The sequence below is a fragment of the Camellia sinensis genome, chromosome 6, assembly GCF_055761805.1.
Source record: "Camellia sinensis isolate YWXY chromosome 6, ASM5576180v1, whole genome shotgun sequence".
Classification (NCBI taxonomy): Eukaryota; Viridiplantae; Streptophyta; class Magnoliopsida; order Ericales; family Theaceae; genus Camellia; species Camellia sinensis.
Window position 1 is genome coordinate 157688966 of NC_138966.1, and position 24514 is coordinate 157713479.

Sequence of the window (24514 nt, forward strand, 5' to 3'; positions counted from 1 at the left end):
CAAAAAATTAGATTTAATTTTCAAGTATAATAATATAACAATTAATTAGAATATTAAAAATAACACTCTTTTTCATATATATTATTTAATAATTAACTAATCATCTCATTCACACATCATTAAATTAAAAAAATGTAAGATATTGGGTTGATTTGGGAAATTGGTTAAAAGCTAGGTGTTTGGCTTGTTTTTAGCTTCTTTGTCCTTTTGTGTATAAAAAATGTGCGAGGTGATATGATCCAAAATAGTTAAAAGCTAAAAGCTAACTTTTTGCTAACTTTCAAAAGGAAAATGCATGGTAGCTCAAAAAAGTTGGGGCTCGAATGGCTTGAAGGCCCTTTTTTTTTTTTTTTTCTTTCCCTTCCCCCTATGTTTTCTCTCTGAAATAGACAGAAGAGGGACAAAAAAAGAAGAGGAGGGGAACAAACACACACACACACACACACACACACACATACACACAGAGGAGGGTTGCCGGTGATGGCGGCGCAGGTGGGTAGAAGGGTTTACGACATTGGTGGCGGTGTCGGTGGGTGCAGGGAGTTCTGAATTTTTTTCATTTATTTACCTACAATGTTTACCAAACAGAATGTGAAATCGATTAGCTTTTGAATGTTTGATTTTGCATGTTGTTTGGTGTAAAATTTCCATCTCTCTCTATGCTGTTTTTTGTTTTGTCTCATAAAACCAGCCGGCCAAAATAAAGGCCAGCTGACTAAAACAACACACCCAATTGTCTAGAAAGAAAAAGAAAGAAGAGAAAGAAGGTGGGTCGTCTTCCACCTCATACTTAAAATCAAAACCAAAAACTCACTAATTCATTAATGGATTCTCTCTCCTCTCTCTCTCCCAAAAGAATTGAAGATTCATCAAAAACACTATACTATTACTAGGCTCTTTCACTTTTTCTTCACCATCATATCTTTCTTGGCCAATCTTTGTAACCCATGAATAATCTCAACCAAACTTGAGTTCACATCTTCTTCTGAGAACACAAAACCCAAATCCATAAACCCCTTTAGCTCCTCAAACTCAAGGCATGACAAGCTTTTTGTCATACCCTTATTTGTTCTTCTCCTCATGCTTCTGATTTTCTTGAATTACTCTCTCTCTCTCTGTTCCTCTTCCTTCTTCTCTCTTCCTTCTCTCTTCCTCCCTCTTTTTTCTCTCGTCTCTTTGTTTCAGAGAGAAAAGAGAGGGGACAATAAAAAAATAAAAAAAAGTCAAAACGACGTCGTTTTGACATTCGAACCAATCGGACCAGCTCACTTTCAAGCTACCTAACACCGTTGCTTTCCAAATTGCCCCATTATAAATTGTCGTTTGGTAAAAAAGTTTTCAAGTGACTTTTTTTTAACTTCAAGCTAAAAAATTCGTATTTATCTATATGTGATTTCAGTCCCAACCAACTCAACCCAAACGAAGCCTAAATTCGAAGTGACCTCGAATTTCTCCAATGCCACCCACACACACCAAACACGGAAGACTAATAGGTAAACGATCGCAATCCAAGAAACCCTTCACTCCCTAGTTCGTCTCACTTCGTTACGTTGCACCATCAGAGCACTCTCTCTCTTTCTGTCTCTCTCTGTCTTTGTTCTTATTTACTTTTAATTAATTTTTTTATTTAGAAGCCGTATCTTAATCCAAATCAATTCTTCTTCAAGGCTTCAACCCCCCTGTGTGTGCGTGTGTGTGTGTGTGTGTAGAGATCAAATGGTTAGGACTCGACGATCGTGGCTTCAATGTCTGGCCTTGGCGTTGACATTACAGCTATCAGTAATCGCTAGCAAGTTCTTCAAGCCATTCAATGTTAGCTACAACCACTGAGCTCTAATCATCGATGGCAAGCGTCAGATACTTAACTCTGCCGGAATTCACTACCCTCGCGCCACTCCTGAGGTACCCACAAATCAAATTCAACTTTTTAAATTTCATTCTTCGTGGTGAGTTTCTAATAATGATCGTATGTCTTGTTTATGTTTAATTCAATTTCAATTTTATTATGTTTTGAATTGTCTGTTGTTAATCTGAATAGTTTACTTTAAGTGGGTGATTATTCGGTAGTCCAGTAGTACAGCCACTTGTACGGTCACTTGGTGCTCCATGGTAGTAGGGTTTAGAAAACCTTCCCAATTTATGCTAATAAATAAATAGTTAATGCTTCAGGCCTCGAGAGCTTTAGGCGGGAATTTGTGGTTACCGGTCGACCGGCTGGACGACTACCCGGATGATCGGTTAAAGCACTTGTCTACCGCAGTTGTCACCTTGTCAACCGCGGCTGTCAGCCTCTTTGTCTGATGATCGGTTAAACAAATTCGAGGCAAATTTGTGCCTTAATATTCGAGGCTTGTAGCACGACTCTAAATAAATAGAAGGACAGGCTATTCAATCTCGACGTATATGCTTGAGTAAAACTTGGGTTGTTTCTGGGAGACAAAAATTGGTTGACATTGGACAGGAATTTGAAAGGAACGCTACATTTTGGATTTTTTCATTTTTGTTAGGGATAGGAAAATATTTGTGGGAAATTTGAATAGACAGCAATTATAAATTTGCTACTTGAGAACAAATAAGAAATCAACACTCAAAATTTAACTTTCTTCTTTAATTGGAAATGGTGTGTTTTAGGTGTTCATAGAGGATTGTTACGTTTTCAACTTCAAAAAAGAGTCTTAAAGGCAATGTAACTGTTATAATATCAGAAGAAGTCAGAGCATTTAACTTGCTCTTGTGATTCTCTTGGTTCACAAGATTTTTTCCAACCTTTATATATTTGGGAAATTATATAATAGATTTTAAACACCCATTATGAATAAGGTCATTGCCAGCATGTCCAAGGATAGAACTTGGTTTTTTGATTTTGCTATTACCAACCTCTACACCAACCCCAAGAATGAGATGCAAATCTAATGGTAGCCCTAAGGTTATGCATTGTGGCAAAGGTAGACATGTCTGAGGTTGGTTTGTGTTAACCAGACAATTGTTGAACCAATTTGTTTGCTTATTTTAGTCTATTTTAATTTTCTTTGTCTGTATCATCTGCTATTCTTATCTTTTATTGTTCTTTTTTTGCCATTCTTTTGTAGTTCATATATTCTGTTATGCACTTATTTTCTTTGGAAAATATTATGCTTCCTTGAAGATTCTTTAAGGTTTCTTCTGTATGTTTCGTTGGGAAATCATTAGAAAGCCCAACTGATATATCTCAAATGGTGTTAGACGTGGCTTGATCTGATTGCTAAGAGCAAGGAAGGTGGGGCAGATGTCATCCAAACTTATACATTTTGGAATGGACATGAACCAGTCAGAGGACAGGTGCGGTAATTGTTTTTGCCATCCCATCTGAGGTAATAGCCTTGCATGGTTGACTTCAACAAGTTAGATTTATTTTACTAAATGGTTTCTCTTATTTTTGACTTGTCTGCTCAGTATTATTTTGAAGGGAGATATGATCTCGTCAAGTTTGTGAAGCTAGTGGGATCCAGTGGACTTTATCTTCACCTTCGACTAGGTCCTTACGTCCGTGCCTAGTGGAATTTTGGGTCTCACCTTCATTATTTTTTTCTTCTTAAACTTACTAAAAAATCTAGAAAACCCAGAGATATTGATTTGTGATTATGTATCGATTTTAAGCAGTAAATAACAAATTCCAATCAAACAATCAAGACAAATCGACAGAACGATTTTAACGTGAAAAAATCATAATTGGAGAACATCCAATTGTGATAAAAAAAATCACGGGTCAAAGCTACAAAACAATCCACTAAGAAGACACAAAAGAATTACACAAGTGTTCTCTCAATTACTTAGTGAATCTACGCCTAAATCGAACCGACCCCTATGTGCCCCTTCTAGCCCCGTCTTCACCTCGGAATTGTCTTGTCTAACATTAAATCCATAACGCCGATGTCGAATCCATGCCAATGAGCCACTCCAAAATCCATCAAAGCTTCCAGCCCAAATTCCACGAAATCCACCAAAGAACAACTCTCTCTTTTTTGAATAAAAAAAACTAAACAAACCCTTTGATATAATCCACTCAATTCATGATTAAACTCTCGCAGATATCAAAGGAAACAAGCAAAAAAACTTCAGATGAAAACCCTAATACCTAATAAGAAGATCTGGAAGCCGTACCCTTAAACCTGATTGAACCACAACTTTTATAACAAACAGATCCTCGATCTCCGCTCGAGCGTAAGAATGGCTACTCGAGCAGAGTGACTAAAACACGTGTGACTAAATAGGGTTTATGCTTGAGCGCAGAAATGGCCGTTCAAGTGAAAAAAAACAACTCCAAGTATTTTTGCAGGCGAGTGAAACTTTTGAAAGGCCGCGATCTCTGCTCGAGCACAGGAATGGCCACTCAAGCGGAAAAACAACTTCGACTGCAATTTTGCTTTTTGTTTCTAGGGCGCTGCCCCTCGACCCCGCCTGGGCGCTGCCCTGGACCCCCGCGAGCTGACCGGATAGCTCAATCTCCGACATAGTTAGCGAAGTGGCAAACATCATAGGATTAAGATCACAAACTCCTCTGCATAGGCATAATCCATTTTTTATTTGAGCCATCTCCGTTGGGAACAATCCCTGCAAATGAAGGAAGCCAATTATTGTGAATCAACCCAAGTAAATGCCTGATCTTGAAGTGTGAGTTTCCATTAACACGATCTCTATAACCGGGACCTGGTAAAAGATCACAAAAAAAAAAACACAAGGCAAGATAAATGAGCCTGTTATGTTGGTTTGGAACCTCAATCATGTCAAATAACTTGTAGAGTATAAAAAATGGCAACTGGTTTTCAAATAGCATTAAATCGCGCTGCAAGCTACTAACAATTCAATCCATTTGAAAAATAGAATCATTCTTTTCTCTCAAGAATGCCATCTCAAACTTCCGCATCAATTTAATGATAAAGCAACCGTCCAACAACATCATTTCAATCATTTCATTTGCACTAAGGCTTATTGGTTCAGCATAACATCTACGTGCTTCTTGTTCTAGCGATATAATAGCAGTGACGTATCTATCGGCACTACTCTCATTTTTTCTTTCAAGAAGTAATTGCAAATAGCACAACTTATGCTCCACCATCATCTGTAGGCTATGTTTACCGCGGTGGTAAGGACCTATTGCAACAGTCTCTGGTTCATAGGCCTTCTCATTTACTCCACGTAGTTGTTTATGTACTCTAAATATATAACACTCCGATCGTGATGGTGAAGGTGAGATTTGAGTGAGCTTTTCATCAATACTGATAGTAATAGAAACAGAATCTGCTTTAACACTTTGTTGCATGTTTACTTAAAAAGCAATAGCAATACCCTGTTCCAAACAAAACACAAAGAACTTGTTCAAATTGAATTCCGATGCCCAAAAATAAAATATGATTATACGATGCCTGCTTAAGGTGGTCAATGTCCCCACCAACTCTTAGATTTCTATGAATCAAGAATTAGATATTTTGATGCATAACTGAACTTTAGCTCATCTAAAATTGAAATGGGCAAACACCTAGAGGACCATTTCATCAGCGGCATTACTTTCATTAATGCTAAATGAGGCCTTGGGAAAATAGAAAAACTAAGAGAGAGAGAGAGAGAGAGAGAGAGAGAGAGAGAGAGGAGAAAAGAGACTTCTTTCTTATAAATGTCATACCTATTAAGTAATAGTATTATGAATGTAAAACAAAACAAAAGAAATTTTTAGTCAATTGGTTCCATGATCTATCATGATTTCCATTAGTTACGTGGAGAACTTTTTCAACTTTGGATAATAACATTTGGGAATGAAGATAACTGTCAATGTAGCTATTAATGTGATTATTCCAACTATATTGAGTATCAACCATGTAACGATGAAGAAACACTTGTGATGTTTGAACTCATGCCTTATCGAGCATGTTATCCCATATTTAAACAAATGCTAGTTACAATATGGGTTCCAATGAAACAAAAACTTTTCGATGGAATGTTCATATTATATATAATATCTTTACTCTCAATAGTTACATACAAAACATAGAAAAGCAAGAACGTTTCTTTTCATCATTCTTCTTAAAATGTAATGACTTTGGTAGAATAATCAAAGTTCGAGACCTTTTAATTTTACGTTCAGCAATTTAAACTTTCCATTCAAAAAACCAAGCTAATTTAATTACTCACCATTTCAATACAGAACAATTAAAGTCCATATTCAAGTTACTTGTCGTACATTGTTGGTGAAATCTCACAATATTCTGCAGCATTGTCTTTCCATTAGAACAAGAGATATCTGAGTGAGTAAAATTGTTGCCATTCTCAAGAATGTTTATGAGACAAACCGTCATTCAATTCTCGATCCGTTAGCATTGAAGTGGGAAAGGTTGTTAAAATCCGGATTCTACGTTGGATAGTTGGAGGTGTTTATAGGATCGGATCGTAGAATCAGATCAAGGATCGTAAGATCCGACTGGAAAAGGCAAATTATGTAATAATTTAATTTAAATAAATATTTCTTAAAAAGTATATACAAAACTAGACTATATTCTGCTAAAAAGAAATGAAGATATTGTGAAACATATAATTCTCCATGTACAATGTAAATATAATATTATACAATAGAAAACTTGATAGTAAAAGTTTTGCATTTGATTAAAAAAGAAGGTGAATAAAAAAAATTCTACAACATAATACTTTGTAATCTACAATAATGCATAAAAAGTGAAAAAACAATATTTGACAAAGTCGGATATGAAAATAGATTGAAAAGTCAAATCAGCGATTTAACTGAATGATAAGGTTTGTCATTAGCATTCCTAGTGGAGCGGGTTCAAGTCACAAAAATTGTCTCTCAAAAAATTGGGGTAAAATTACAATCATGTTATCCTTCATATAGACCTCATTAAAGCTAAGTTTGTTTTTCCGACTACTCAGTTTTCTTAAATTGGTATTTTATTAAATGTTTGTATCCTAATTTGTTTATTTGATTCAATACTATGTTTTTTTTTTTTATATATTCATTTGGACCACATGAATTGATATTTAGACAACAAACATAACATTTACAACAAAATATATTATACAATACAAAACAAGGCTTACAAATTGGATCGAGATTTCACAATCTTATAAGATCCCATTACCAAGATCGAATGATCCTACCTGTAAGGGATTTTTTACACGATCCGGATCGATTGTGCCAAAATGAATCGTAAGATCCGGATTGGGATTTTGGTAACCATACTTAGAATCATAGGGTTATCCTTTTTTAGACTCTTCAAAATTGTTCAATGAAAACAATATTAGCTGAACCAAGTAATGGCTGCTCAAGCTTGATTAGAAAAATTGGTGAGATATAAAATGAAGATTGAGGTTTACTAGTTTATTGCATGAATGATCGCAAGCAAGATTCTACTCGAGCCCATAACACTACAAGAAAAAGCACATTTGGTGACTAAATTTTTAGTCGCCAAAAGTCCATTTTTAGTCGCCAAAAGTCGACTTTTCACTTTCCCCGACTAAATGTTTTAGTCGCCGGTTTTGTCGTGAATACATGGTCGCCGGAGGTATTGGTGACTAAAAAAGTTTTAGTCGGCAAAAAACAGGTCTTTAGCGACCAAAGCTTTTGTCGCCAATAGTCAATTACATTTTTGAAAATTATACATTTAGCGACTAATCTTTTAGTCGCCAATAGTGAATTATTTTTTTTATTATTTATACATTTGCCGACTATTTTTTTTGTCGCCAATAGTCAAGCTTTTGGCGACCACACATTTTAGTCGCCAAAAGCATATTTCAGAAAAAAAAAATTACTCTCTGCTGTTCCCAAGTTTCGAACCACCAACCTCCCACATCCTAAACCTTTACCAACACAGTCTCCCTACTATGCCACTATAACATCACATGAATACAAATGCAACATATATTATTTATATAGTATATTGACCGGTATTAATACAAAACTATATATATAAAAATAATTATTTTTATTTAATATAATTTATGTAAAAAATAAATTATTTACTAAAAAAATAGGAGACCACTTTTGGCGACTAAAGCTGTTTTTTAGTCGCCAATTCTATTCTTTTTGGCTACTAATTACTTTTTGTCACTAAAAGAATTAATTCCTGCCTAAAACCTCCACTTTTGGCGACTAAACTAAATTTTAGTCGCCAAAACCCTCCACTTTGGGCGACTAAACTAAATTTTAGTCGCCAATTGTTGACTTTAAGCTACTAAATATTTTTTAGTAGCCAAAAAGCTTCACTTTTGGCTACGAAATTTTTTTTTGTCGGTAAAACACGTATAATCGGCGACCAAACTATTTTTTAGTCGCCAAAACCTATACTTTTGGCTACTAAATGGTTTTAGTAGCCAAAAACCTTGACTTTTCGCTACTAAAATTTTTTTAGTCGCTAAAACCCATATAATCGGCGACTAAACTGATTTTTAGTCGCCAACAACTAAACATTTGTCTACTAAACTGTTTTAGTTGCCAAAAGTCTTCAAAAGTCTTCACTTTTGGCTACTAATTCCATTTTAGTCGCTGCGACGAAATTTTTTTTTTTAGTCGCCATTTGTGCTTTTTGTTGTAGTGTAAAAAACCAAGCTCCAATATCTTGGTTAGTCTCATACAATTATCGACCTCTCAAATCGACTTTAAGCCGAGTTCAATAAAACAAGCATCAAAATATGGTTGAACTATTCAGCAAGGGATATTTTATATCTTTAATCCCATTTACCTACAATTTCTCTTACACAATCAGATTTAAAGGGCAATCTACCATGGTTCACAAATTCAAGAATTGAAGTCAAGTTTCTCCTCCATATTTATTTCCCATTAACGTTGAGAGAGAGACTAGACAACACTTTCAGCTGCAAGACCTGTGTAAATTCAAGAATTTTCCGAAAAACTATCTATTACTTTCACCCTGAGCTGTTGCATTCACAAGAGAAAAAATTGATGAGAAAGACTCCTAGAATAAAAGGGATAGATAGAATTTTAAATATAAATCTTATGATAATTCCACATCTTCAGAACTTTTGTTTATACATCCAGACATTGGATTCAAAACCAACCACTACTAATAATTTCTTCTCTTGCAGTTTATTACAATAGAATTCAACATTGTTAATTTATTACTTAAAAAAAGAGAGAGTGAGTTTACAAGTCAGCTTGAGTGAGAGAGGATGATAACTTACTAGATAGAATAGAAGGTCCTTGATTGCGTATCAGTAGGATCGCTCCAGGAAAAATAAAAAAAATAAAAAATCCGAGCCTTGTTTTTGATCAGAGAAATGAGAAGTCATTGCAGGTTGAGAATAATGAATAGAAACATTCTTTGGATATGAACGAGGAAAAGAGCTGGGAAGTACATAGTCAAGTCAGGAAAAGAAGAAGAACAAAACGCAGGGATGTACCTTAAAAAAAAAAAAACGCTGTGAAATTGTGACAGAATTTGTAGGAACCCTTTTTTTTTTCTTTTTTTTTTAATTGTCCCAATAAAGAATATACTTTTTTATATGAGAAAAGTTTGGAATTCTATTGGTGAGTCCCACCACATAGGGGTGTGCGCGGTGCAGGTCAGTGCGGTTTAGGAGCAAAATAGAAACCGTACGACAAGTGGCCGATTGATAAAAGTGCCATTAGAATTTGTCATTTTTCTTATCGAAAACTGGCGGTTCGGTTGGCAAATAATAGTAGATTTGCCTTGGCGGTTCGGGCGGATTGGTGGTTTATAAAAATTATAATTCAAATTACTGAACTTGAATGAAAGAGTAAAAAGATCTAATTTATAAATTAACTAAAATGGTCAAAATTAAAATATTCATCTAATATAACATTAAATATACAAATATTACATACATCGATAGTGATAGAAAGTTCTAGAATTGAAGCTTTAAAGTTAACTCTAATAATATGACAAATAAATATAAAAAAAAATACAAAAATATAAGCCAAAACATCAATTCATGTGGTGGTAGGGCTATGCATAATACCGTCAAACCCACCAAAATCGCACCGAATCGCTCCGAACCGTGCGAACCGCACAATTTTTCAACTTTGACAGGCAGGTTGGGGTCCCAGGGGTGACGAGTCGCCGCAGGTGGCGGTTGAAAATTTCCAACCCGCAATATAAACCGAACCGACCCACATTCTGTGTATAAAAAAAAAAACCTCTGTTATATACACATACAACAAGTGAATTCCAACCATATATAACGGCCTATTTTGGAAAAATGGTAAAAAGTGACCTTTTGGCTTTTAACTAAGTTTTTGACTTTTTTAGAAAAATGATTTGAAAAGTTGGTAAAAAGTTACTTTTGGCTTTTTTAATTAATATTTGTTTATGATGTCAAATCATAATAAAATGACCAAACTATCCCTATTTAGTTTAAAATATTTACAATTTCACCCATGTAACACATTTTGACCCATGAGGGATAGAATTGTAATTTCACTATTGGCTAAAAACCAACTTCCCAAATGAAAAAAAATTCATAAAAGTCAACTTTTAGCTTTTGCTACAAACCCAAAAAAGTGGCTAAAAACCAACTTTTCAAAACAAGCCAACATCTATCACATATACTCACACACACACACACACACACACACACACAATAATTGCTCAATTAAAGCACCAATTTCATCTCAATCTTCATCAATTCATCACTACTAGGGCTGTACACAACATCTCATCTCATTCCTCTTCCTCACCTTGCCGATTTGCGCCGTTAGCCTCTACTCACCGCCGCCGCTGCTTTCTCCTTCCCTTGCCGATCGGCGCTGCCTCCTCCTCGTCATCGGTACGTGCCTTTTTCTTTCTCTGCTCTCTCTCTCTCTCATTTAATACTATTTAATTTAATTTATCTATACTATTGTGACTTTTTCATTTCACAAATTTTGCCCATTTTGGTTTTAAGAATTATTTATATATATATTTTTGTTAGTGGGTTCTCTTTGTGGGTAATAAATACTGTTTGTGTGTTTATTTGGTTTTGTAGCAAATGGTTTGGATTTGGAATTTTCAAAAAGCTTAGATCCAGAGCCACGGAGGTGTAGAAGGACAGATGGAAAGGAGTGGCAGTGCTTGAGAAAATTATACAGATAAATTTGTACATATAAAAATTTTACAAATATGAAAATTTGTATAGATAAAAATATTGAACAGATAAAAAATTGGACAAGTAAAATTTGGACAGATAAAAAATTTGCACAAATAAAATTTGTATAGATAGAAAATTTACACATAAAAATTTGAATAGATAGAAAATTTACACAAAAAATGAATAGATAGACAAAAAAAATTAAACAAATAGACAAAAAATTTGAACAAATTAATATAAATTTGAATAGATAGTCAACGAAAAGTCAAACAGATAAAAAAAGTTAGGGGATAAAATTAAAAATAAAATGTTCTCCATGACTTCTCACCAAATTATTTCACAAAGTGTGGACCTCTCACTAACAAAAAATAAAAATAAAAATCACTAGATCTAATGCCTTAGACAATTATTATAGTGGGTTTTTTTTACCAATTTTGTCAATTTTAATTAGGTAAATTATACTAAGATTTGGATAAAGGACAGTCAACCTCAGAATTTTAGCAATATTACACTCACATCCCTTCCAGTAATCGATATATTAACGGTATTAGTTGACAATTCAATTATTATTTTACCCGTAGATTTTTATTTTTCAAAAGTGCGCTTTGTATCAAAATCAATTATATAATTATAGTTTCTTCAACAACCCACTTTTTTTTCCGTCAGCATGATCTGATCTCCCTTCTATCTTTTTGTCTTTTCGGTCGGGCCAGTGATGTTAACATCCAATTATCATAAACTTTGGTGAAGTTTCTTTTTATTTTCCTTGGAAGGGAAAAAATTAAAAAAGAAAAATGTGTTCTTTCTCACCTAATCTGTCTTTCATACCCACTATTAATTTGTCAATAAAATATGACAATGATTATATTTCTATATCACATAATGTTTATTATCTCTTATGTCTTATGTCATTATAATATGAGTTTTTAATCTGTATTTTTTTATAGTAATTTTTTTAATATTTTAATTAATATTTTAAATTTTTTTAAAAAAATTAATATGAAACTGTTTTTAAAAATTCCCAATCAAATGATGTTTTTTTTTTTTTTCAAGGGGCCAAGTTCTGTGAAAGTCCCCAATTCTTTTGAAGAGCCAACTAGTGTTGTTAAGCTCAATTCTTAGAAATTTCAGTGAAAATTCTCACTGCTTTCCTTCTAATGAAAAAGCACACTCTTCCTCACCTACAAAAGGAAATGCATATATTCCCCCCTTACTTTCCTTCCAAAGAAAAAAGTACACTCTTCCTCACCTATAAAAGAACCTCAATTCTGAGAAACTCCCTCCTCCCAAATTCTTTTGAGGAGTCAATAAGTGTTGTTAACCTCAATTCTTAGAAACTTCAGTGAAATTTCTCACTGTTTTCCTTCCAATGGAAAGCACTCTTCCTCACCTACAAAAGGAAATGCATATATTCCCCTCCCACTTTCCTTCCAATGAAAAAACACACTCTTCCTCACCTACAAAAGATTCCCCCCCTCCCAAAAAAATTCTTTTGAGGAGCCAACAAGTGTTGCCCCCCACCCCCCCCAAAAAAAAAAAAAAAATTCTTTTGAGGAGCTAACAAGTGTTGTTAACCTCAATTCTGAGAAACTCCCCCCTCCCCAATTCTTTTGAGGAGCCAACCATTGTTGTAAACCTCAATTCTTAGAAACTTCAGTGAAATTTCTCACTACTTTCCTTTCAATGAAAAAGCACACTCTTTCTCACCTACAAAAGGAAATGCATATATTCCCCTCTACTTTCCTTCCAATGAAAAAGCACACTCTTCCTCACAACAGATTCCGCCCCCCCCCCCAAAAAAAAAGTTCTTTTGAGGAGCCAACAAGTGTTGTTAACCTCAATTCTTACTCTTCCTCACCTACAAATACCTTCCCACCCACAATTATGGAAACCAGCTCCTCCTACCAAGTGGTTTCTCAAAGCCAGATTTTTTCTCATTGCCATTTTGTATTATTGATCTCTTCAGAATTTTAGAAGAAAATAAGGAAAAGCATGGAAGACAACACTAGATCTAGAGTAAGTAAATGTTGTAAACATAAATTTCAGAACATGAAACTTCATGTTTCGGATCATCTACCATGTATATCATCAAGAAAACAAGACTAAAACTTACCCGAATCCATCAATGAACGGTTAAACGGAAGCGTCTAATTGTCAATAAAACCTTTGATATTGACTTTGTTAGAGCCTTCTAATCCTTTCCCTTTGGTGCCTTATGTTTCTCCTTGAGAGGATTTAGAAAAACAAACAGTGGGAAGGAATAGGGACCATAACCTTTTAAAGGTTGTAATTGGTTTTCAAAACTGAAAGGTAATGAAAACCAATAAATTAACCATTATTGGTTTTAAAACTGAAAGGTAATGAAAACCAATAAATTAACCATTATTGGTTTTAAAACTGAAAACCAACTTTAACCAATATGTTTTAATTTCTATTTCTGCCCCTCATAGAAATAGAAATTATACAACTAGTATCTACATATTAGGTCCATAACACATATACCCTTAAGCCTATTAACTAAATTGAATCACTTAAATTGTAGGCTTCTTATAAATGATAACACCACATTTAATTATGTGGTCCCATTGAAACATTATCTAACAATCTCCCACTGGACCACATATGTATCCTGAAAAATGTGCTTAACTTTAGTGAGCTCAGAAATTTGTTATCATAACTTGAGGGTATCCAAACAATCTTGTCCATTAACTATAGTAATATAGGATCAAAGCGGTCTTCGTTACATCAATTGTAACTCGACCCACCAATGGTCACGTATACTAATACAGCTAAATGACATAGATCAATCATGGATGCGTAGCATGGAAATTACATGTGATGTGATCCATACATGCCTATTTCCAACTGGTCCTACTTAACTTTATTGAGATCAATACTTTACAATACGTAACAGAGCGTAATAAACTGAATATTTCATTTCTGCAGAAATTAATCTAATTACATAGATAAAACTCAAGGCTGACATAAAGCAGTAATATAAATACAAACTCCCACTAAACCAGAATGTTCTCAAATAGAACAACACCCATCTGAGCAGTGTGCTCATGAAAGACCTTGGGTGGTAGTCCCTTCGTAAGTGGATCCACTATCATGGAGTTTGTCCCAATGTGCTCTATGGAAATCTGTCCACTCTGCACTCTTTCTTTTACAACTAGGAACTTGATATCAATATGTTTTGATTTTGTCGAGCTCCTGTTGTTATTGGAATATAAAACTGCAATTCCTTCTTTTTGAGTAAAGCCTTTGGCTACAAGACGTGCCTTATACCTCTCCACATTACCATTTGAATCCCTTTTGGTTTTAAATATTCATTTACAACCTACGGGCTTCGCACCAACTGGTAATGAGACAAGTTCCCAAACTTTATTGTCTTGCATAGACTTATATTCTTCATTCATGGCTTCTATCCACTTATTAGAGTTGGAACTTTCCATGGTTTGACGAAAGTTGATTGGATCATCTTTCGACATTCCATTTTCTACCTCATGTTCCTGGAGATATACAATATAATCATCTGAAAATGCAAATCTCCTTTCTCTGGTGGATCGCCTTAATGGCACACATTCTTGAGGTTGAGGTTGTAGAGGTTGTTCCTCAGGAACAATTACCTCATCTTGAAATAATCTCTAAATAAATTAATTTAATGACAACATCTCAAGATACCTAGCACAACATTAATACCAAGCCTTTGGGTAGTGATATTAACTGTAAGTGGTATTCTTGTTGTAATGATCAAACATTGACAATAAATTATGTCAAATAACAAATCTATCTTTTGATGGATTTATTATTCACATTAGGTTTTCTTGACAATTGGCACATGTTTATCACCACAAAATGTGTGTGTAATTCTGCCAAGTCTTAATCATGTCTTTGAACCGATAAATACCCGCATGAGATACACAGACATGAACTTCAAAACATTCCATATAAAACAATCTAGACAAGAGAGATCACTTTTGTGACATCTTGTTTGAATTGACTTATATTGAGAATGTTAGAAAATTAAATTTCTGTAGACGTTGTATGAAATTACATTAAATTTAAAGATTTCTAAATTTGTGACCCCGTATATGTTATATAATCTGCAGCAATCCCAATTATATACATACATATATATATATATATATATATATATATATATAAACACATGATGTTATCCATTTGAAAAATGAACCGCCCATTCGAATTATGTTCCATTTCCAGAAAACAAAACAGAATTTGCAGCAGAGGAAAAAAACAGAAAAACAAAAAACATAATCTGATTCCAGGAAACTAAATAGGATGAATAAAAGCATATCTATTCTGATAATACACATGATATAACCGCTCTGATATCCATCAATATTTTGGTGCCTTATGTTTCTCCTTGAGAGGATTTAGAAAAACAAACAGTGTTCTTATTTTCACTTGGGAAGGAATAGGGACCATAACCTTTTAAAGGTTGTAATTGGTTTTCAAAACTGAAAGGTAATGAAAACCAATAAATTAACCATTATTGGTTTTAAAACTGAAAGGTAATGAAAACCAATAAATTAACCATTATTGGTTTTAAAACTGAAAACCAACTTTAACCAATATGTTTTAATTTCTATTTCTGCCCCTCATAGAAATAGAAATTATACAACTAGTATCTACACATTAGGTCCATAACACATATACCCTTAAGCCTATTAACTAAATTGAATCACTTAAATTGTAGGTTTCTTATAAATGATAACACCACATTTAATTATGTGGTCTCATTGAGACATTATCTAACAAATGTTTTAGGAGAATTCTATAATATACACCTCTTATCATATACATCTTTAAATATGTTATTTTCTTCTTTAGTTATGATCAATTTATTTTAATTATGATATGTATTTATATGCACTAATATCAGTTTATCATGTTTGTTGGTATGCAGATTGGTGTCCATGATATTTTTTTTTTTCTTTTTGAAAACACTATTAAGTGAGACACAAAGATAAAATTTATAATTTTAAGGAAAATTTACTTATAAATCTCATTTTGAGGAATGATAATCTGTTTATTTTCAAGAATTTTTTATAGACCAATTAGTCTCATTGATTTTAGAGAGATAGATTTAATATATTATTTGAAAATTAAATTTATGGTTATACCTTTTTTTTTTTATAATGTTTCCTTCTCTTTTTTTTTTTTTTTTTTTTAGAAAGGTAGGATACACACCCTGTGAGAACTAAATTTGGATGAATTTTTATATGTGAATCTTTTTCATTTGGAATTACTTGAAATGTGAAATTCTTCAAATATTTCAAAAGGAATACAAAAATTACTTAAAATATGAGATTCTTTAAACACTCCAAAAGGATGTGGGATTCTTCAAACATTTTAAAAGAGTACAAAAATTCTTTAGTAAGATTTAGATAAATGTATAATTTCAAACTGTAACACTCCAATAAAATACTCAAATGTAACACTCCAAAAAATCCATAATGTACTGTCCCAAACATGAAATTTTTTAAAAACTCCTTAGTGTAACACTCCAAAAAACTTCTTAATGTACTTTCATAAATGTAACACTCCAATCTAATACTCTAAAAAAAAACTCCTTACGTCGTGTTTTATTGGGGGATTTGGAAAGGGATTTGAAAACGTAAAGGAAAAATGTAAGTGAAATGTAAATAAAATATATTTATATTTTATCAAGTTTTACACATCTTTTTCCTTTCTCTGTCCAAATCTCTTCCCAAATCTGTCAACCAAACATAGCATTAGTGTAACACTTCAATGTAATACACAAAAAAACTCCTTAATTTATTTTTTCCAAACTAACACTCCAACAACACTTCAAAAAAATAAAAGAGAAGGTTATGGGATTCTTCAAACCATTCAAAAAGGAGTATAAAAATTCCTTAGTAAGTTTTGGACAAAATGTACAATTTTAAATTGTGCGTGTTACATTTGGAAAAAAGTACACCAAGAAATTTTTTAGTATTTCTGTGTGTTACATTAGAATGTTACTTTAGATTTACATTGACTGAAATGTTATATTTGGAAAAAAGTATACAAAGGAATTTTTTTGGAGTGTTACGTTGTTACATTTGGAAAAAATACACTAAAGGATTTTTTAGTATGTTACATTGAAGTATTACGTTCTTATTCATAATGTGAGATTTGTTCCAAAAGAATGGAAAATCCAAAATCTCTATAGTGTAGATTGCCTAAATATGTAATTTCACATTTGGAGAAACCTACTTTTATTCATCAAAAATTAAACCTAAACGTGTAAGTGACTGTCTTTTTATATAATTTCCACTTTAATGCAAGATTACATTTTGAAATTTGTTGGTGCTTCACCCTAACTTTTATTATAATATTTATTTGTAATTAAAATTTACTCACACCACTCTGTGGTGTAGTTTTTTTTTGCCTGCATTTCACAAAACTTCGTCGTTTTGTGAGCTGCACTGATACTCGAGGTTTCTCACCCTAAAGAATCCGAACACATTTTTTCCACCCACAGCACCAAGGGGGGAAATCCTATGAAGTCATAAAATGGTGAAATTATTCATGAAATCAATGGTTAAAATGGGTACTTTTTTTTAATTGACTATTTTATTATTAATTTTTGTCTAATTTGTTAATAGTGTTATTAAATTAGACTAAATTGATAAATTATAAAAAATTAAAAGAAAAAATTAATACAATTAAAATTATATAGATCAAATTAATACAAGAAATGAATTATAAGGATCATATGCATTATTTTATTTTATCTTTTTTTTTTTTTCTAACTTCAAAACAAATAAAAAAATTGTCTATCATTTTGGTTTTGCGTGCAGATTGAACGAGCATTGCCATGCACACAAGAGTCAGCCAAATCCCCTCGTATCGTCCCTTCATTTTTTAGAAAAGCTAGACGGAGGGCATCTGATCATGTAGGTTACACACACACGTATATATATATATATATATGTAAACTATGATTTTAACTTCCTTAGTTTAAATTTTGTTTTAATTTTTATTATTTCAATTTAAATAATTTGGTCTTTATTTTTTAACTTAAGTTTCAGTCTGGTCATTTCATTTAAAGTAAAGATTAAAATTAATTATTTTAAAACACTTATCAATCTCGTAAGGTGTACACGTAGAAAGCTATAATAGAAATTTGGATGGAATGATTAAATTGAAACTAAACTTAAAGTTTAGAGATTAAATTGTTCACGATGAAATAATATAGATTAAAGTAAAATTTAAGTCAAATTATAAAGGTAAAAAGTGTAATTTACCTTTTCTTTTAATATTATTCACATGGGTAATTACATTTACCATCCTATTATTTTAGTGAAATTTTATTTTAGTCCTTTCATTTTAATTGTAACACACCCTTTACACATTTAAGTCTAAGGTAAAATATTACTGTTCTATTCATTTAATGTTGATGAGGATGACGAAAATTACCATGTAAATGCAACATTTTTCAAGAAAAATAAAAATGAACGTAGAGTAATAATATACAACTAAAAAATTCTTACAAAATTTGTATACGTAATGATGTGGCTTAATATAAACCATTCACTTTACCAAAATGGTATTGTGTTTTTTATATGAATTTTATGTATGAATAACATTTTCCATGAAAGTATAGTGATTGATTAAACTTGTGACAATTAGCGTTGTGAACGCTTGAAAATAAATAAATAAATAAAAAGAAAAAGAGAGAAGGCACTATGCATGCTTGATAAAAACTACCATAGAAGCAAATTGAAGTGTAATGATAGATGAAATTAATCTAAACTTTTACTTTTCCTTTATTTTTATTTTTTTTAAGGTTAGGGCTACAATCACAAGCCAATCTGTGCCTGGCCAAAACATTGTTCTTGTAAGACCAAGAACTTTGGGTCAAACAAATCCTAAAGGTACATCCTATGCACATATTATCTAATATTTCAATTTCTTACTCATTTTGCTCCTTAAAGTTTAAACCATTTACTTTCTCTTAACAATACTAATTGTATTTTTTTTTTTTTTGGACACCTGCTATGTATAGGATTGTGAATAAACCATAATTAGATTGCTTGGATAAATTGTTGACCTGATGTTCTTGTAATTGGCATATATCAGTTTCAGTTTTACTTTCCATATAACGTTTAAGTCCTTTTTTGCAAATTAGAACACAATGGTCCAGCTCCAATGGAAGGTGATGAGGAGATTTTTGAAGAAGAGGCAGTTTGCAAAAATTGTTTTCACAATTTGAAAGAAGAAAATATACTCAAGACGGAATGTAAATGCGGTAACGCCCTCATCCATGAAGAATGTGCAGCTAAATGGTCAAGAACGAGAGGTAACAACTACTGTGATTCTTGTGGACAAGAGGTTCAGACTTTTCCTGTTACTTTGGTTAGAGGGCTGGGTAGTTCTACTCAAGTGGTTGATGGAGAAGAGAGCAATAATAAATGGAGCTTGTTTTCATGGTTGATGAGGTAAATCCAATTTTGCAAGATATCATCATATATGTAGATCAAATTGACAATAAAAATGATACAAAGTGCAATAGAAGTAGTAGGAGTTGAGGTTGATAAATTGATTATGACATATAATTAAACTTCTTTTCAGGTTGTGTTGGGGTGATAAATTTGGATAGGGATTTCACCCATGTCATGATTGGTTGCAAGCTACACCTCATAGTTTGAACTTTGTTTGTGTGCGCGCCTTGTATTATGTGGGACTATACAATTATTGTTTTTCTCTATCGCTGTGCTTGGTAAGGGGATTTGGGAAGTGATTTGGAAAGAAAAAGGAAAAAGGTGTGAAACTATGTGAAATGTAGGTATATTTTATTCACATTTTACCTACATTTTTTTTTTTGCTTTCCAAATCTCTTCCCAAATTTCTCAACCAAATACAACGTATATGTATTTGGATTGGGTTGTGGAATCTGGAATGGGTTTTGTCTTTTAACAATTGAGTGAGACTAGAATTCATTGGTTGGTTGATAAGTAGCAACTTTGGGAAATTATCTCGTGGTACACAGCATGTGCAGAATCATTTAAATCTCTGTGTGCATTTTCTCTATGGTGTGTGGAGATGTGCTTCCATTCACATTCGTGGAGTGGGATGTAAAAATCCCAACACTTCTTGTCTATGTCAAAGTTGTATCTGTGGAATATCATCACCCCATGTGAGGGGTGATCCTCCATGTGCTGCAAGTGTTGGCAATGTGCAAAGCCAACACACATGAGCTGGCCATGTTAGGAAGCCATGTGAAGAAGAAGTGGCACAAGCTGGCCATGTGTTGGCCAGCCTCTCCATCTCCATTCTGATTGAGTATAAATGGAGGCTAAGGGGAGGGTTTGAGATAGAGAGCAGAAGCCACAGAGAGTGAGATATGTGAGGCGGAGAGACCGTCTCCCTCGGTGTGAGCGAGGGAGACGGGTGAGTGGGTGAGTGAGGAGAGTGTGAGCTCCTCCTCTATTGTAATCTTTCTGTAATATCTCCATTGTTATAGTGATAACCGGCTACTCTCCCGTGGACGTAGGCATTGAGGCCGAACCACGTTAAATATTGTGTCTCCTTGAGTGTGGGTGTGTTTTTCTGCATGGAATAATTTCTATAAGGTCTTGGGCGGGATCCCAGATCCCAACAATTGGTATCAGAGCCTCGTCGGTGGCGTTTCGGAACAAAAACAGCATGTTGTTTGAAACTGCCCAGAAATCAAGTTGCTCGAAATCAAGTTTTGAGCATACCAGGAGCAAGGGCTCGAGAAGAGGAGTCCAACCATCTAAAGCAGACACCCAGAGGAGTCCCCAGGCGCCCTCACGCGCCTCCTGAAGAAGGCGCGTGAGGCCCAGTCGCGGCATGCGCCTCCACGCGCCGTGAAGGCAGTCGGCGCGTCGGCCCAGTCTCAGGCACGCGCCCCCACGTGCGGATGAAGGAGGACGACGACTGAGGGAACAGCGCGTGCCATACACGCGCCATCAACATGCGCGCCACGTCATCTCGCCACGTCATCACCGCGTGGCACAATTGTCAGCCAGGGGCTGCCACGTGGTCGCCATGTCATCGTCCAATCATCGCCATGTGTCAGACACATCATCGCCGCGTGGCAGACACGTCCGCGCCACGTCATCACTCTGAAGAAAAATCCAGTGCGACGCGGCTACGGTGCAGCCGCAGATCTGAGGCGTACAAAATGTTTTGGCTAGATCTAAGCCATTTGGAGTCCGTTTTTGGCGATCCAATAGTGGTTTTCAACTATTTGGAGTATTCCGGACACATCCGTACAGTCAGATTCTGGAGATGGAGTTTCTGTAAAAAGGAGGCAGATTAAAGAGACGAACGACATCAGGGACAGTGGACAGAATATTCTGTTGGTACACGGAATATTCCCTGAACTTCTGAAAATTGCAATTTGGCCCAGAATTTTCAGAAAATTGTGGTGTGGCCCAGCTTTCGGGGATAGTGTTCAGTGAGGTCCCCGGAAATGCAGCAAAGGTTGGTTCTAGCTAAACGGACCGCTCCGAAAGCAACCGCGAGGTTAGAATAGTGAAATTCTGAACGGTTTGGAAAGATTGAAAAAACATAGGTGTTTGCCATCTTCAATACTCGAAGGAAGGTTGCCGGATATTATGGAATGCTGCGAATTCACTGAAGAGGTTAGAATGGGCAGATTCTGACCAGATTGGACAACCAGATACAGGTTGAGATAGATCATTGAAGACCAGAGGAGATCAGGCTTGATCAAATGGCAAATCAAGGGAGATCAGGATTGGTCAGGGGTGATAAGAGGATTGCAAAGATAATTATCTCCGGAGTTCGTTGGAGGATCTGGTTCAATCAAAAGAGAAGACCATTCATCGACGGATAGATGATTTGGAAACCAGTACAGGCTCAGGGAAATACTGTGGCTGTTGGAGCTACTGTATACGAGTAGGTACTAATGGTATGTGGACATGTAGAACAATAGTTGCAGAAGAGCATCCTAGGCGCGAGAAGAGTGTGCAGCAACAGGTTGGTGACAGTTCACAGGAACTTCCAGACAGAGAAATTGAGACAGGTAAAACGCAAAAGTGCGTGCCAAGGAGTGGCAAGTCTTATTTCTCTATGGTGGTTTCTTTAGTTCCATGGCAGCAGATGATAGAGTTGATGCAGATCTCTCAAGCAAGCTTGACGCAGGGAGACCAGAAGCCATGAGTGTGAGCACTATGCACGGAGTTGCATAGTGGTAACTTGTACAAACCGGTGGAAGTTGTCTTGACAGAAGGGCTAACTGTCAAACATCAGTACGGACGTACAAGTGAGACAGAACCAAACATCAGGGATTGCAGCACAGACAACGGGCGTATGAGATCGCTGGGAAGTTGTTCTGAAGTGCAGAAAGCAAAGGCTGGTTGTTCAGAAATAAGCTCCGAGCAAGGAAAATTGAGGATGTTGATGTGTCAAACTCTGAAGTTTTCTAGTTGCTCCCGTGTTCATCATGCAAGGAGTTGCACGGTAATGCATGACAGTCAAGGGCATCCTAGCAGGGGGTGCAGGACATCCAATCAGGGGGTGTCGGATATCTTGGTTGCGCAAGTTCAAGCATAGCAGGTATAGACATCCGAGATAGAAGCGTGGAAGAGATCTGTGGGAGATAGGAGCAGAGGCTCTCTCCAAATCAGAGAGTGGTGTGAGTTGAGTTGAGGATGTAGGATTCCCTCTTCCTCTTATATCTCTGGTGTATTATCTCTAGCTTCAGGGGGTGCAAGCATCTCAGTGAGGAGATGCAGACTATGCTGAAGACATCCGAGATAGGACGCGTGGAAGAGATCTGTAGGAGATAGGAGCAGCGGTTCTCTCCAAATCAGAGAGTGGTGTGAGTTGAGTTGAGAATGTAGGATTCCCTCCTCCTCCTCCTGTATCTCTGGTGTATTATCTCTAGCTTTCAAGGGATGCAGCGTCTCAGTGAGGAGATGCAAACTGTGTTGAATTTGGGCGTGACAAGATTAGCAGCAATGTGTACAGTGGATCACCTCACATGGGTTGAGGGGGTGATTTGTGGAATATCATCACCCCATGTGAGGGGTGATCCTCCATGTGCTGCAAGTGTTGGCAATGTGCAAAGCCAACACACATGAGCTGGCCATGTTAGGAAGCCATGTGAAGAAGAAGTGGCACAAGCTGGCCATGTGTTGGCCAGCCTCTCCATCTCCATTCTGATTGAGTATAAATGAAGGTTAAGGGAAGGGTTTGAGATAGAGAGCAAAAGCCACAGAGAGTGAGATATGTGAGGCGGAGAGACCGTCTCCCTCGATGTGAGCGAGGGAGACGGGTGAGTGGGTGAGTGAGGAGAGTGTGAGCTCCGCCTCTATTGTAATCTTTCTGTAATATCTCCATTGTTATAGTGATAACCGGCTACTCTCCCGTGGACGTAGGCATTGAGGCCGAACCACGTTAAATATTGTGTCTCCTTGAGTGTGGGTGTGTTTTTCTGCATGGAATAATTTCTATAAGGTCTTGGGCGGGATCCCAGATCCCAACAGTATCAACGTGAGTCATAGGCCTCAATTTGTAAGGGCCAACTTCAAATCACTCTGTTCTAATAGTTGTTTGTAGATTTACGTTCCTTTATTTCTTTCCATGATTCCTTTTTACAAAGTTTTTGTTACATATTCTGACATATATTTTTGCATTCTTGGTAGGATTTGGAAGGCTTGAATTTCTCAATATCTTTTGTCTTCTCAGAGCAATTTCTACAGTTGCTAATATGAAAGGAGCAACTGATGAAGGGCATAATTTGATTTCTATCTTTAATTTAATGAGTTTAATTAGTATTTATATTTTATGCAATGTAGCTATTTTGGTAGTATTAACTAGGGCCTTTGGCCTAGTGATTTGTGGTGTGAGATTGTCAGTTCATTTCTTATGGAGAGGAGTTTAATATATTTTATGGTGTTTATTTTTCTCCCATTGTGATATTTGTAAGTTTAAGCTATTTCTTATGGTGGTTGTTAGACTTGGTGATTATTTGCTTTCTAGTTATTGTTGAACTTTAACTGTCCAATTTAATGTAATGCTTGTATTTGTAATTAATATATATATACATATTGAGAGTATTGATTTCTTAACTCTTTGCTCTGATCTGACCAATAATTTTAAGAATTTTATGATTTTTCATTTTATTTTTCGAAATATGTAATATTATTGGCAAGCACACCACCAACAGTATGTTGGAAAATTAGATGATAATAGAAAGAGGAAAAGGGACATGGATGTTGAGAAACAACAATTTTATGATAATTTGTTAACACAATATTAATGTAATGGGTTTCATAATTTATGTATATTTAAAATATTATGTTGACAATATTTTTTGATATGTCATATGATAAGATAAGATCTCAGAAATAAATGGTCATTGTACCATTACATAGTATTCTCAATCAATAAAAAAATG

General features: G+C 34.9%; 1 protein-coding gene and 1 long non-coding RNA gene across 4 annotated transcripts in view; both read left to right on the forward strand.

The window, feature by feature from the left end:
- LOC145789165 (uncharacterized) overlaps positions 1-24107 on the forward strand; it is a 92888-nt gene extending 68781 nt beyond the window's left edge. The window contains exons 1-5 of one of the 3 annotated variants that reach the window (XM_082875137.1): positions 12695-13104; positions 17922-18017; positions 18911-18998; positions 19253-19562; positions 19696-20233. In XM_082875137.1, the coding sequence (XP_082731263.1) occupies positions 13081-13104; positions 17922-18017; positions 18911-18998; positions 19253-19562; positions 19696-19723 (546 nt within the window). In that variant the 5' untranslated portion in view covers positions 12695-13080 and the 3' untranslated portion in view covers positions 19724-20233. Of the gene's footprint in view, positions 13105-17921; positions 18018-18910; positions 18999-19252; positions 19563-19695; positions 20234-23759 lie in introns of those variants that run through there. The other 2 variants (XM_082875139.1, XM_082875140.1) reach the window with 2 other exon arrangements.
- Positions 1508-3549, forward strand: LOC114273940 (uncharacterized). Its single transcript, XR_014333377.1, has 3 exons — positions 1508-1902; positions 3223-3350; positions 3446-3549. It is a non-coding gene; the product is annotated as an uncharacterized LOC114273940 (long non-coding RNA).
- Positions 24108-24514: the final 407 nt, after the last annotated feature.